We start from the raw sequence: 12,912 nt of genomic DNA, 5'->3' as shown, positions 1-12,912 counted from the left end.
GTTGGTGTGGTGTGTGACGGCGAGGGTCAGCGAGTGGGGTGGCGGAGGGGCTCAGCGACGGGGGTGGGTGTCAGTGACTGGGTTGGGGTGATGGAGGGGGCGGGGAGGGTCAGCGGGTGGGGTGGGGTGATGGAGAGGGATGGGGAGGGTCAGCAAGTGGGGTGTGATGGTGGAGAGGGGCAGGGGTGGCGGTGGGGGTCACTGACTGGGTTGGTGTGGTGTGTGACGGCGAGGGTCAGCGAGTGGGGTGGCGGAGGGGCTCAGCGACTGGGGTGGGTGTCAGTGACTGGGTTGGGGTGATGGAGGGGGCGGGGAGGGTCAGCGGGTGGGGTGGGGTGATGGAGAGGGATGGGGAGGGTCAGCAAGTGGGGTGTGATGGTGGAGAGGGGCAGGGGTGGCGGTGGGGGTCACTGGGTTGGTGTGGTGTGTGACGGCGAGGGTCAGCCAGTGGGGTGGCGGAGGGGCTCAGCGACTGGGATGGGGCGATGGGGCGCAGTGGTGGGGAGTGGCACAGAGGGTCAGTGACTGAGGTAGAGGGGTGGATGGCTGGGGCAAGGGCAGGTTCTGACACTGAAATAAACTTCCCCACCGTAGGATTTGATCCTTTATCCACCTTCATCATTTTCAAAAACCCGAGGGCTGAGCTGCAGCCCCCAGTGTTGGCTGTGAACACCAGGCCTCATTGTGCCCCCAGTGAAATCCGTGGGGATTTGTAATGACCCATGGGAAGGGCTGGGAGCATTCAGACAGCCCTAATAGGAACAGCAATGCCCCCTTAGCGCTGTGTGGAGAGCATCCTGAGAGCTGCAGGAATAGCTGAGTACCATAGGACTGCTGTGACAGCCAAACTTTCAGCCACTTTCAGGCTTTGTCTTTATTGCCAAAAAGGTGGAGTTTACCATCATATAACTAACCAGTTAGTTATTTTGCTATAAAATCATAAGAGAAACAAGACACCTGTAGGTTTTACTGTGAGGTAGCTAGGTGCATTCAACGCTATCTTCCCCCATGTGTGGTTGACCGCACTAGTTTATTAATTATTATTTATATTATAGCACGTAGGAACACCAGTCATGGACCAGGACATGGTTGTGCAAGGCTCTGTATAAACACAGAAGAAAAAGAAAGTCCCTGCCCTCAAATAGCTTACAATCTACTTACTGTAGTTTACTTTAGAGTAAAACTACAGATGCATTGTCTCCACTAGGATTTTACAGCAGGATAGCCCATAGGGTTGCCAACCCTCCAGAATTGTCATGGAATCTCCAGGAATTAAAGATTAATCTTTAATTAAAGACAATGTCATGTGATGAAACCTCCAAGAATTCATCCAGCCAAAGTTGGTAACCCTAACAGCCCATGATAAAAACACTTTTGTTTTGTTTTAGCAATTATGACAATGCCTGTTATGCTATGTACCAGAACTCCATGGCGACATTGCTAAGATGCTTGTTGCTCCAAAAATGCAGGACCTTTACTCTTGGGCTGCATTATGTTAGCAAGCCATTCTGATTTCATCCATACTAGTCAGTTCATTGCATAGTTCTGGGAACTTTGGCTGTGTATACGTTCTGCATTGTGATGGCAATTTCTGTACATCATTTCTATTTTGTTCAATTTTAACTGAGAACTCCAGCCAAAAATAAAACTAAGAATGCTACTTATGCTATGCACTAGGCTCACAGATTATAACAGCATGCCGCAAGGGTCTACTTTAACATTTCCCAAGTACCTTTCTTGCTTTATATATAAACTGTTCAATGGAGAGTTTTTGAATGAGACTTCTCACAGCTACTGACTTCCAAATCATTAGGATTTTAAATACAGCTATTTTATAAAACCAGTAAAGACCCCTGATGCTAAGGTCAGGGTGAACACTGCTTCAAAACATTTTTGATACTGTTTATGTACAATTGTATCCCATGATGAATACATGAGTGGTATCAAAGCAAGGTGGGTAGCAGCTGGATATCTGAAGAACAATGTTATTAATTTAAGCAAGCTTGCTGCTATCTAATTTTTCAAAGCTGAGCAGGTTTGGACCAAAGTAGTATTTGGATGGATAAACCATCAGTAATTACATAATGTTTACCTGTGCTGATGTGACTACAGTGGTTGACATGTATGATTATGTACATTAAATGTTCTAAAAATTTCTACATATTGAATTGAGTTGCACGACTCATTACTGGGTGCCCTTAATTGGTCCCAGGATAAGCATTGGTCAACTAAGGGGCAAAGATGGAAGCGAGCACAAAGTGTGATCCAGAGGAACCTGAGTGGAGCAAATGCTTCCATGCTGTAACTGATCCCGTCTGTTTCTGAGGGAAGAATTGTTATGTAGTTAAAGCACACAATAAAATCAACATTCTATTCTCAAGTATCAAGGGGTAGCTGTCCACAAAAACAAGGAGGAGTCCCATGGCACCTTAAAGAGTAACAGATTTATTTGAGCATAAGCTTTCATGGGTAAAATCCCCAATAAATCTGTTAGTCTTTAAGGTGCCACCGGACTCCTTATTCTATTCTCAGCTGCACAACATACATATCAAGTGGCCTGGGACAAGCCACTTTAACTCTCTCTGCTTCTGTTTCCCTGATTGTACAATAAGGTTAATACTTCTCTACTTCACAGGGTTTTCAGAGGTACAGGGCACCTACAACTCCAACTTAAGTTAACTGTGAGTGTTCAGCACTTCTGACAATCAGGATCTAATCCTTATAAATCCCTTGAAAACACTTTGTTGGAAGCCATTATAGAAGGTACAAAGTATTAATCTAGCTTCTCCTTCCCCTTGGATATTTATGCCTTTATCTGTGCTGTTTCTTACCCTCATTGTGTCTTTGTACACTCCTGGTTTTTATTCCAATTCACCATAAAATACACTTCTGCTGTTCAGCCTTTCAATGATAACCCAAATAGACAATATTTTAAAATTTAAAAAGTTCTCTGACCCATGCTGCAAATCCTTTGCATTTTCCACATTTCCATTGACCACACTGGGAGTTCTGAGTGTGGAGAGAATGCAAACTAAGCAATAAAGCCACAGTGTGGACCAGAGAACAATCTTTAGCATAACATACTGGTAAAAAAAGAAATGCTTATTTATATCAGCTATATATGCAAACCATATTACAAAGGGCTTGTAAATGCCCCCTTGGAGATCTGTGGATTCTAATCCCATTTTAGGTCAATGTGAAGATGAATTTGGAGATATCCTGCTAGTCCCACTATTTACATATGTTACCATACACGGTTGTCACAGCTGGGAGTCCCTACTTATGAGTCACCGAGGCCTGGAATAAAAAATATTGTAGGTCAGGATTATGGGGCATTGACATAGGTGTATGGGTGATACCTGCACAGGACCTGCTGTAGGACATTAGTTGTTGGTCACTTACACTAGCACTGAAATCCATTACAACAGAGTAAAAATGCAAGTTTCTCTCAAGCAATTTAGTATCATTTTTGGAAAGTTCTGTATATTGAGCAGATACTTTATTTTAAGAATAGAACAGAATCAAGCATAATTTGGGCAAAGGAAAATGCATTTTACTAAGAAAATAGAAGACCAGAACACTCATCTCAGTACAATTACAATATTATAAAAGGAAAAAAAAAACAATTCACATTTCAACACAATTTTTTTGTTTCAGCTGACCCTGACCCTCCTGAAATCAATCAAATCCTAGATTGAATTTGACATCCTAAAGATTCTCTTTGTCTAGACTAGAATTGTTCACACAAGAACTCCCAATATAGAGTGATTTCTTTACCTCATGTTTGAAATAGACAACAGTTAATTTTGCTATTTATTTTATTCCAGAAAAGCAGGCAGATCTACTGTGTGTAGTCTGGAGTAGGGTTACCATATGTTAAGTTCCCAAATAGAGGACACTACCAGGGGAAGGAGAGTACAGTTTCTTTTTACTTTGAATATTTAACATTTATAAACAATATCTAACATTTATAAATAGCCTCAAAAATAAATGTAAATCAAATTTAAATGTACCTTTTTACATGCACTCCTTTTCTACTGCCTTCTTCCTGTTGTGCCCATGCATATTCCTCTGTAGAGCATATCTTTCTCAGCACTGGCTGATTGCTCAGTAAGCAGCCATGGAAGTCTTTGCAAGATGTGTGCCTGAAGTTGTACTGTACAAGCAGGATCCTTTTCAGCAACTCAACAGTCCATACCACGCCAGCCTTACTTCTATGCTGCTGCACTGCCTCCAGAGCTAGGCACTCGAACAGCATCACCACTCTCTGGCTGCCCAGCTCTGAAGGCAGCGCCGCCACCAGCAGCAGCACAGAGGGTGGCAAACCAGTAAACATGCATGTCACTCTTAGGGCACGCCAGGAATTGCAGTTCTACCAGAACTGATGTTGAAAAAAGAATGAGCAAGGAAAAATCACAGACATTTGTTCGTATTTCAAAAGTCTGCCCGGATGGAGATTGGTGGACCAAAAAAGAGGTCATGTGTTGGATCATATTAAAGAAGTTCTGTATTAAAATCACAAATGAGTTTGATTCCCCAGAGTTTAAATTCCAGGGTATTACTAATTAAGAGGTCTCTTGGTTTTTGGTACTGTTTCTCTCCCTCTATGTGTGAAACTTGCAAGCTGCTAATTGTGTTAGTACATTCTAAGACAGAGTCTGTTCTCAAACCAATTCCTTGTAACAACAACTACTCACACAGAGAGAGACTCAAAGCAATACTCTAACAACAGAAACAGCACCCAGAGACTCCCCACCCTTTTGTTGTATTAACAATTGTGATTAAAATAGAGATAGAGGATGTATGTGGATGGATGCTTGGTGTGGATAATAACTGAATGATCAGGGAGGTGCCAGCCTGAGAATCCAGTGTCCATCGGCTGAAGAAGGTGTCAAGTGGAAATAACCAGAGGACCCCCCCAGAGGGCAGACTGGAATCCACCCAACAGCCTCAAGGATGGGAGAACCAAAGAACAAGATAACATCTTGGAGCCATCAGGAATGTGCTATCTGCTGATTGATTCAGCAACAGCATGATGAAGCAATTCCCATAGACTGGCATAGGAAGAAATTTCTATAAAAATAGACTCTAAAAAGTGAGAACTTTGGGGGTCTGATTCTGCAAACCAACTTCCAGGAGCATCAGATGAGCATCTGACAAGGCCCTGCTCCCTCCTCATGTCCAGGCCACCTGGCCAGTGGCTTGGCATGAGCAACTCTAAGGCTGGTAACTATGATCACAACCTTGCAGAACCTGTGTGTGTGGGGGTGTATGTGTGTGTGTTTGTATGAATGAATGTGTGAATAAATATGAGATTGAATGGAATGTTATAGCTATAACTAACTGCTTACTATGATTCTTTCTGTATTCACAATAAATGTGGTATTTTGCCTTTTTCCCTTTAATAAGATCCTGCTGGTTTTTATTTTATTGGTATAACACATGTACGGGAAAACCCGAATGTACGGTAACCCTAGTGTGGAGAGTAATTCTGATTTCCATTTTTATTATAAAGGAACTTCTTTAAGGACAGATGAGCAAAATTCTGAAAAAACGATTGAATGCCTATATAACACAATGATTTGTGCTCCATGAGAGGCCTTGATCCCTGCTCCCATTGAAGCCAATGATAAAACTCCTCCTGACTTCAGTTGTGCAGAATCAGGCTCTAAAAAACAGGAAGGTTATGCAGGTAAAACTCCTTACTGAAGTCAATGGGAGTTTTGCTCCAGTAAGGATAAATAAGACCTGCTGAATTTGCCTAGATCTTTTAATGCTAAAAATGTTCTGAAACTGCCTCAGCTAATTTTACTGATTAGTTTATAAGAAGATAGTTTCCAAAGTAATGGGAGACTTCTCCCCCTTCCCTCAAAACTAAAATGGAAGGGACCTTTCTCATTCCCAAAGTGCACTCTACAATCATCCAGACTCATAAAAATTGCTCCTTAAAGTGTATTTCTAGTCTGAAGGTTTCAGAAATGTTCACTATTTTGTGTCTCTGTTTGGGTGCACAAGTTTGGACACCTCAGGCCTGATTTTAAAGCTGCTAGAAACATGTGGCTCCCATTAAAGTCTGAAACTTTTGTTGAATGTAAAAATGACATTTTCTTACTCATTAAATCCAGTCCATGTGTATGTTCAGCAGATCTGACTCTGAATAGTAACTTTTTTTTTTTTTTTTAATGGTCTTTGCACCTGCTGGTCCACCACAGCCAATGGAGCTAAGAGAAAATGAGCTGGATTCTGTTCCATTTTATGAATCAGCAACACAACTGGTACAAAAGTTCCAGTCAGCTACACCTGTACAAGCCTGTTGAAGGCAATGCGAGTTCACAGTTGAACGTGAAGACACAATTCCCCCAGCAGACGCTTTATTAGACTTGAAGATCATGCACAAGAAGAGATGACTCTAAGCTCTCTGGCTGTGTGCGCATGGGCTGGTAGTTAGAAAAAAACAACTTTCTACCGGTATACTGAGCACATTTGTTTTGGTGTCAGAGAGAGAAATATGGAACCTCATGAGGCTATGCTTAGTCATTTTTCAGAAGAGAACTGCATGTAAAGACATCTGTACACAGTATGCTAAATTCCCTCCAATGCTTACATAGGTGCATAGGGTTTGGACAGCTAGCAAGTCAAACAGCTGCCATGAACATAGGTTTTAAATCAGCACCAAACACTGTGCTTCAGAAGGTAACAGCGGCAAGAAGAGGCCTATTGCATGCTGGGGTGGTCCCATATGTGCCATCCTGAGATATTATGGAGACATGAATGTTAGAAGTACCTAGATAGATCAAGATGGACAAATACACAGATATAGACAGATGACTCTTCTACCAGAGGCATGATACAACAGCATTCAGCTGGAGATGCTACTGGTTTGGCATTAATGCCCAGATCTGTTTTTGTATGTTCAATCAATAATTATTTGCTGGTTCGATGATTTCCCTTTCTCCAGCATTCATCATATGATAAATAGATGTAATGTGCAGGACTGATGTTGTGAAAGTTCTTATACAGCATTTGTGGCAGTTGTGGGCATTACATAAAAAACAGAGAGCAATACGATTTGTAAACTTTGGTGTATCATTTACAATCATGAGACTATTAGAGTCTGAATTTTTTTATTCTCACATTTCATACCTAAAAGACTGCTAGATGACAAAATGAAATGATATTAAGAGCTTGATCCTGCACTAAAAGTAAACGGTAGCAGGACCAGGACCTAAATGAAAGGAGATAGTTGCCTTTTTGTGCCTACTTAAAATCCAGTCTGAGCTGAGATACATGGTTGGATCTGTATGACAGCAATGATGCCACTGTTAACTTGGCAATAATCCAATTCTCTCACAGTAATATTCCTTAAAGAACAAGACTACTGTTTAGTAAAAAGGAGCCCTTGTCCTTTGTCCCTTCATTACATTTTCACACGAAAAGAGTTAGTTATAAAAACCTGCTAGAAAAAGTACAAAGAACAAATTCATCTGCTCGGGGCAAACAAATTAAATACTGATGCGGGTGAAATGATACTTCACTTACAACATTTTCCCATTAAAGCTTGTAAAATGCATGGAACATCATGCAACATCCTAATATGTCTAAAACAAATGTATGTGGCAAGTTACACTTTTGTATTAACCAGATACAACATTGGACTTTCACGCACAGTTGTTAGCCAAAAGTAGTATAAAATATACAAAGCTTTCAAATGCTTTTTATTGAGCATGTATATTTTCAGGAGACAAAGTGGGTGAGGTAATATCTTTTATTGGACCAACTTCTGTTGGTGAGAGAGATAGGATTTCAAGCTACACAGAGCTCTTCTTCAGGTCTGAAGTGCTCTGTGTAACCTCGAAAGCATGCCTCTTTCACCAGCAGAAGCTGTTCCAAAAAAGATATTACCTCATCTACCTTGTCTCACTAATATCCTGGGACCAACTCAGCTACAAACACCACTGCAAACATGTATATTTTGTGAAGTTAGGCCATGTTCTCTTAGTCTTTTTCTTTTTGTTAAGTGCACATTCCTTTCACTTGTAACACAGATGTTTCCCTCCTTTGTTCTCTAAAGGACCGATACTGGTCCCATTGATGTGAATGGGAACACAACTGGGACCAATCCTGGACAGAGCTCAGCACCCTCAGCTCCATTGCCTTTAATGGGTGCTTAGGATCCTCAGCACCGTGTCAGAAGTGCTTAACACTGTATAGGACAGGGAGTGGAGGAGAGTTAAAGCATTTCTTCTGTGTGCACAAGTCACTGGGAGCGTATGCAGATTGAGGACAGGATCAGGCCCTAAGCAATGATTTTTAGAGAGAAGTATGTGCCTATTCTGCACAATTCAGTGCTATAGAATGTAACATCAGTGATAAATTTTTTTTTCTTTGGATTAAGATCATTTCCTTTATTGATAATTGTGTATAACTACCCTTGAAAATGGTTGCAAAGCAAAATCAGAATTAGTTAAAATATGAAGCTGAACACTATGGGGTTTCCTTTCTGGATGACAGATCAGTGAATTTTCAACAGTTTAATTCATGCTCTCAGGCAGTTTGAATGAACTTATTAAATATGATAATACATAGAATCTCTCTCATCCCTTTCAGCATGTATTTAAAAATAATAAAAAGGAAGAATGAAGTGCATCCAAAGTAGGATTACCTGAGCTGGTATCTCAGTCACAAACAGAAAACACAGTGGTGGTAAATCATATGTATAATCTTAGGTCCCAGTTATGATCCAGCGATAACTGAACAACAAAACCTGGTCACAAGTTAAAAGTTGCAAGTTAGATGAGATCTGTGTACTAGTAACAAAGTTAAATCCCTGGACTTCCATGATCCTTACCCAGTTGCAGAGACATAGTCAGATCCGACCTACATTAGAACTTTGAAACATTCTGTATCCAGATCAGGGAACAACTGTATTCTAAATGTGTCTTCTGTTTCAGTTATAGATCTAGTATAGACAGGGACAGACTCAGACAGGAGAGCTATGCTCCCTCCTCTCCTTTTCAGTGGCTTCTTGTATCTCAGACAAAGTTTCAAAAACATTCACAGCTGGTCAATGCCACTACAAGCCACTTTTGAGCAATGTAATGCTCTTGGCTCCTATAGATGAAGGACAGCAAGAAAATAATGGAGTATGTTTTGCAAAATCAGAAAACCTGGTCCACACTTTTATTAGAAGTCCCTGCCAATTTTTTTCTGTGTTTTGGCTGACAGTATCAGCTGCTACCCTTACAGCCTGGGGCAACAGCCTACTGCGGTCAGTCAATGCCACTCTTGAAGGGCCTAATTTTCAGAAGTGCAGAGTACCTACAGTTCCCATTGACTTTAAATTGTGGCTGCTCAGCTCTTCTGAGAAATAAGGCCCTAAATGGAGCTATGTATGTTTCTATTTAGTCACAAGGTACAACCTTTCCCCAATGGCTGAGCACACAGTCTCTGCAGTCATTGCTGACCCAGGATACAGAAGACTCCTCTTCAACACATGCCATGCCATGAGGGCAACATATGGAGTGCTTATTTTTTTCTTTGTTAAATTCATATTTTCACTGGAAGGAGTGGGGAAATGTTTGTTGTACGTTTACTTTAATACAATGATGCAGAGTTCCACTTACACACAAATAACTCATTCTCAATTCATGCTTTGGTGAGATTTGAGTTTTCAGAAGATCTGGCAGTTATTTTCTGTACTAAATAAATAATGATCCCAGAATAAGATTCAAGTTTAAATTAACTTATAAATACACTAGAAAGCAAGCAACGCAAAAAAAGATGAAAAGGCATTCTTTGTAAAAAACACCATGTGTGTGTTGGTCTTTTTTATAGATATAGAAATTGCGAACCTCATAATTCACAAAAAACACAACAACCGTAGAATTTAGAGCCACCTCCACGCTCCGTGTTTTACCAAAACCTCAGTATATTGTCAAGTAATTTTCCCATCACTGCTTTTTCTAAATATCTCAGCCTTCTCGCCTCACCTAGTTAAAATCCACTGCAAACTCTACTTTTCTTCCTCTCACCTTTTGCTCTTAAAAAGATTAAAATCAATCAATCCATGTTTATTTTAAAACCATAACAGAATAAGCAATAAAAGGATGGGGGGGAGCTCTGCACCCTCTTCAAGGGGATATGGTAACTGTGCTTCCTGCTGTGCATTTGTTTGCCATGGATATAATGCCTGTAAATTTATTCCTGTATCTGGATCTTGGCTTCTAGCCTGTCAGTTCAGCCAGAAGAGGTATTTATTTCTGCCCTTGTTCCTTGACACAGCAAAACTCCAGTAAAGCACACAGTTCCCTTTGTCTAGTCTTACGTTATCCCTTCTCTGTTGGGGATGGTTTTAACAACGTCACAGACAACCACAATAGCAACATTCTGTGTCTACTAACGTAGAGAACTGGATTTCACTCAGACAGTAGATGGGGAGAAACGAGAAGGAATCCAAACAACAATACCCACGTCAAATTCAGGGCCTTCAATGCAACAGAAGGCTAAGCCTGAATGAATCAATGAGAAAAAAAGAACTAACCTAGCAATGGTCTAGCCACAACTTCTGATTTCATATGGAGTAACTTGATAGAAATTAAATTAAATTCACATTCTGTGGCTTGAAGAGGAACAAGGGATCGACTGAAAACTTTTGAAAGTCAGACTTTGAGTCTTCTATTCACACTGAGCTACTGGGAGTCTATCAAGCGAAGACTGCAGGAAACATGCAGTCAAACCACTGGAAGGGCACATATCAACAGCTGCCTGCAGCACCCACTGTTCCAGCTTTATCAGTAACAGACAAAAGAAAGGAGGGAAAATAATCTTTGTTCAAAGCACCAAGCAGATCTGTTTTGGAGTCACTTCTGGTCAGTGATGGGTCACCTGGCTCTACAAACTCCTCACGTGAAAACAAAGGATGTAAGTTCTAGGAAGAACACAATGCTGAGAGGTTTTCTTAAAGTAACAGAACCTTAAAAAGAAAACAAATCAAACCAAAATCTCAAATTTCAAATGTGCACACAACATTGGCCTCCCCACAGCCAAGAATTTACAAAGCATGACCACTGAACAGAGTGGCTGAATGAAGCATGGAAACCTGGACACATGTAGCTTTGTTCTGCAGATGGAACAGAATCTGCCATTTGGATACATTTGGCCTTTTTTCTTGACAGATTCTTTCTGTGATGCCACAATTCATTGTTTGTGATGACAATGAAGAAACTAGACAGAAGACTTCTTATTAAAAAGCAAAAGCAAATATCTTGGCAATCAGCAATGATGAGAAGGAGAGATACAGTTCATTATCATTTGTCTGTGGCTAAAATACCATTTAAAAATTCTCTGGTGTGAGGAGCGCTCTAAACTTGAGTTACAGCATTACTGTCATTTAAATTAATTTTGGACAGCTATATCATTCATGTGATGTGAGTCATCACCAATATAGTTTAATCAGATTCTTATAGGAAAATCTGTCACGCAGGAAAATGAGGGGGTGGAGGGGAGACAACAAAATGAGGAAAAATAAGTTACAAGTTGCAAAAGTCATTATCGTAAATTGGTCTGAAAAGAATTCCCTGCAGAGTAGAAGACAGCACCCGAGGAGTGCAATCTTTTGTATGTCAGTGCATTTCAGATGGTTTTGCCGTAGCCAGAGGCCAGTCATACACGTCTGGCATGAAGGATTCATATTCGTAGCTCCAAACCTTTGATCGTATATATTGGTTCTTGTCTGCAGGTTCAGGGTAATGGAAAGCCATGTTGTTTGCGTACATAAATTCCATAACCTGAAAAGTTAAATCAGTGTACAGTTTGTGCCTGTTAATACTTATTTGGATGGTATACTACGAAAACAAAACAGAACAGAACAGAACTTCAGCTAAGCTAGTGAAATTAGATGTATTAAAAAAGGCTTGGTCGAGGGTAGTAGATAGTGTCAAATAAAAATCACATTTCTGATTTTTTGTTTATCTCCCATTATTACAAGTATCCCCTATGCAAGGAAAAGGGCAGGGTCTCATTCTAGTGCTCACAAGAGAGTGTAAAAAGGGGGCCTGGTTTACGTATTGGCTGGTGCTTGAAGTCCCTAAGAAGGCATGATTGGCAGCCAAGAAGTAATGGCCAACTCCCCAGGTCGTTGGTGTATATGCTACAGACCTGCAGGATGTGCAATGTGCTGGTCTGGGTGCACTCTACTTCTGGAAGGCAGCAGAATGCTCACCCAGCTTGGATCCGTCCCCTGAGCTCCTGGCCTGGTGGGGAAAATTCGAGGTGCACAAGACACGCATGCCACTATCCCTGCTCCCTAGGGAAGTGCAGATGAGGGAAGGATTTGGCCCTTCGTACCTCTGTTCTTTTCAAAGTGGAGAATAAATTTGGTTTTTTGATACAAGAAGTGGCACTTTTATACTCTCTCTCTCTCTCTCTCATATTACCAATTCCAGAAGATCTTATATACTAAAAACATTGCTACGATATCTTTGACATCTTATGCAGTGAGATTAACTGCTCTAAAGAATGTTTGATACACAATAATCAAATATTTTTCTTTGCATCCTTTCAGCTGAGGTAGAACACACACTTTGAATGCAGCCATAAGGCAAAATCTAACATTCAGGTAAAGTATCATTATGCATACTTCTTGGGCACCCATGAAGCCACAAGCTACTTAAAGCATCAACACCATCTAGGAGAACGACAAACTATCCTCTTTGTCTCAAATTAAAGCCAGTTACTTATGGGACCACTCTGCAACTCATAAGTTAGGCAAAGGCATGCTGAAAAAAAATAGTGCAATATGACCTAAAGGGTGTATGGCTTAGCCTCATTTTGACTTCTGGTGCCAATGAGTTCCAAAGCTGGTGGCCCTTGACCAAGACTAGTCTGTTCCCATGAGTTCAAATCTGGGCTTCA

At 40.9% G+C, this 12,912-nt stretch overlaps 1 protein-coding gene across 2 annotated transcripts in view; it reads right to left on the bottom strand.

Annotated features, from left to right (window-relative positions):
- Nucleotides 1-3,531: 3,531 nt before the first annotated feature.
- The window catches only part of ME2 (malic enzyme 2), a 48,898-nt gene continuing 39,517 nt past the window's right edge, over nucleotides 3,532-12,912 (bottom strand). For both annotated transcript variants that reach the window (XM_073343547.1, XM_073343549.1), the window contains one exon: nucleotides 3,532-11,786. In XM_073343547.1, coding sequence (XP_073199648.1) covers nucleotides 11,622-11,786 — 165 coding nt within the window. In that variant the 3' untranslated portion in view covers nucleotides 3,532-11,621. The remainder of the gene's footprint in view (nucleotides 11,787-12,912) is intronic.

Source organism: Lepidochelys kempii, chromosome 5 (genome assembly GCF_965140265.1).
Source record: "Lepidochelys kempii isolate rLepKem1 chromosome 5, rLepKem1.hap2, whole genome shotgun sequence".
Lineage (NCBI taxonomy): Eukaryota > Metazoa > Chordata > Testudines > Cheloniidae > Lepidochelys > Lepidochelys kempii.
This window is presented reverse-complemented; position numbering and strand designations above follow the sequence as displayed.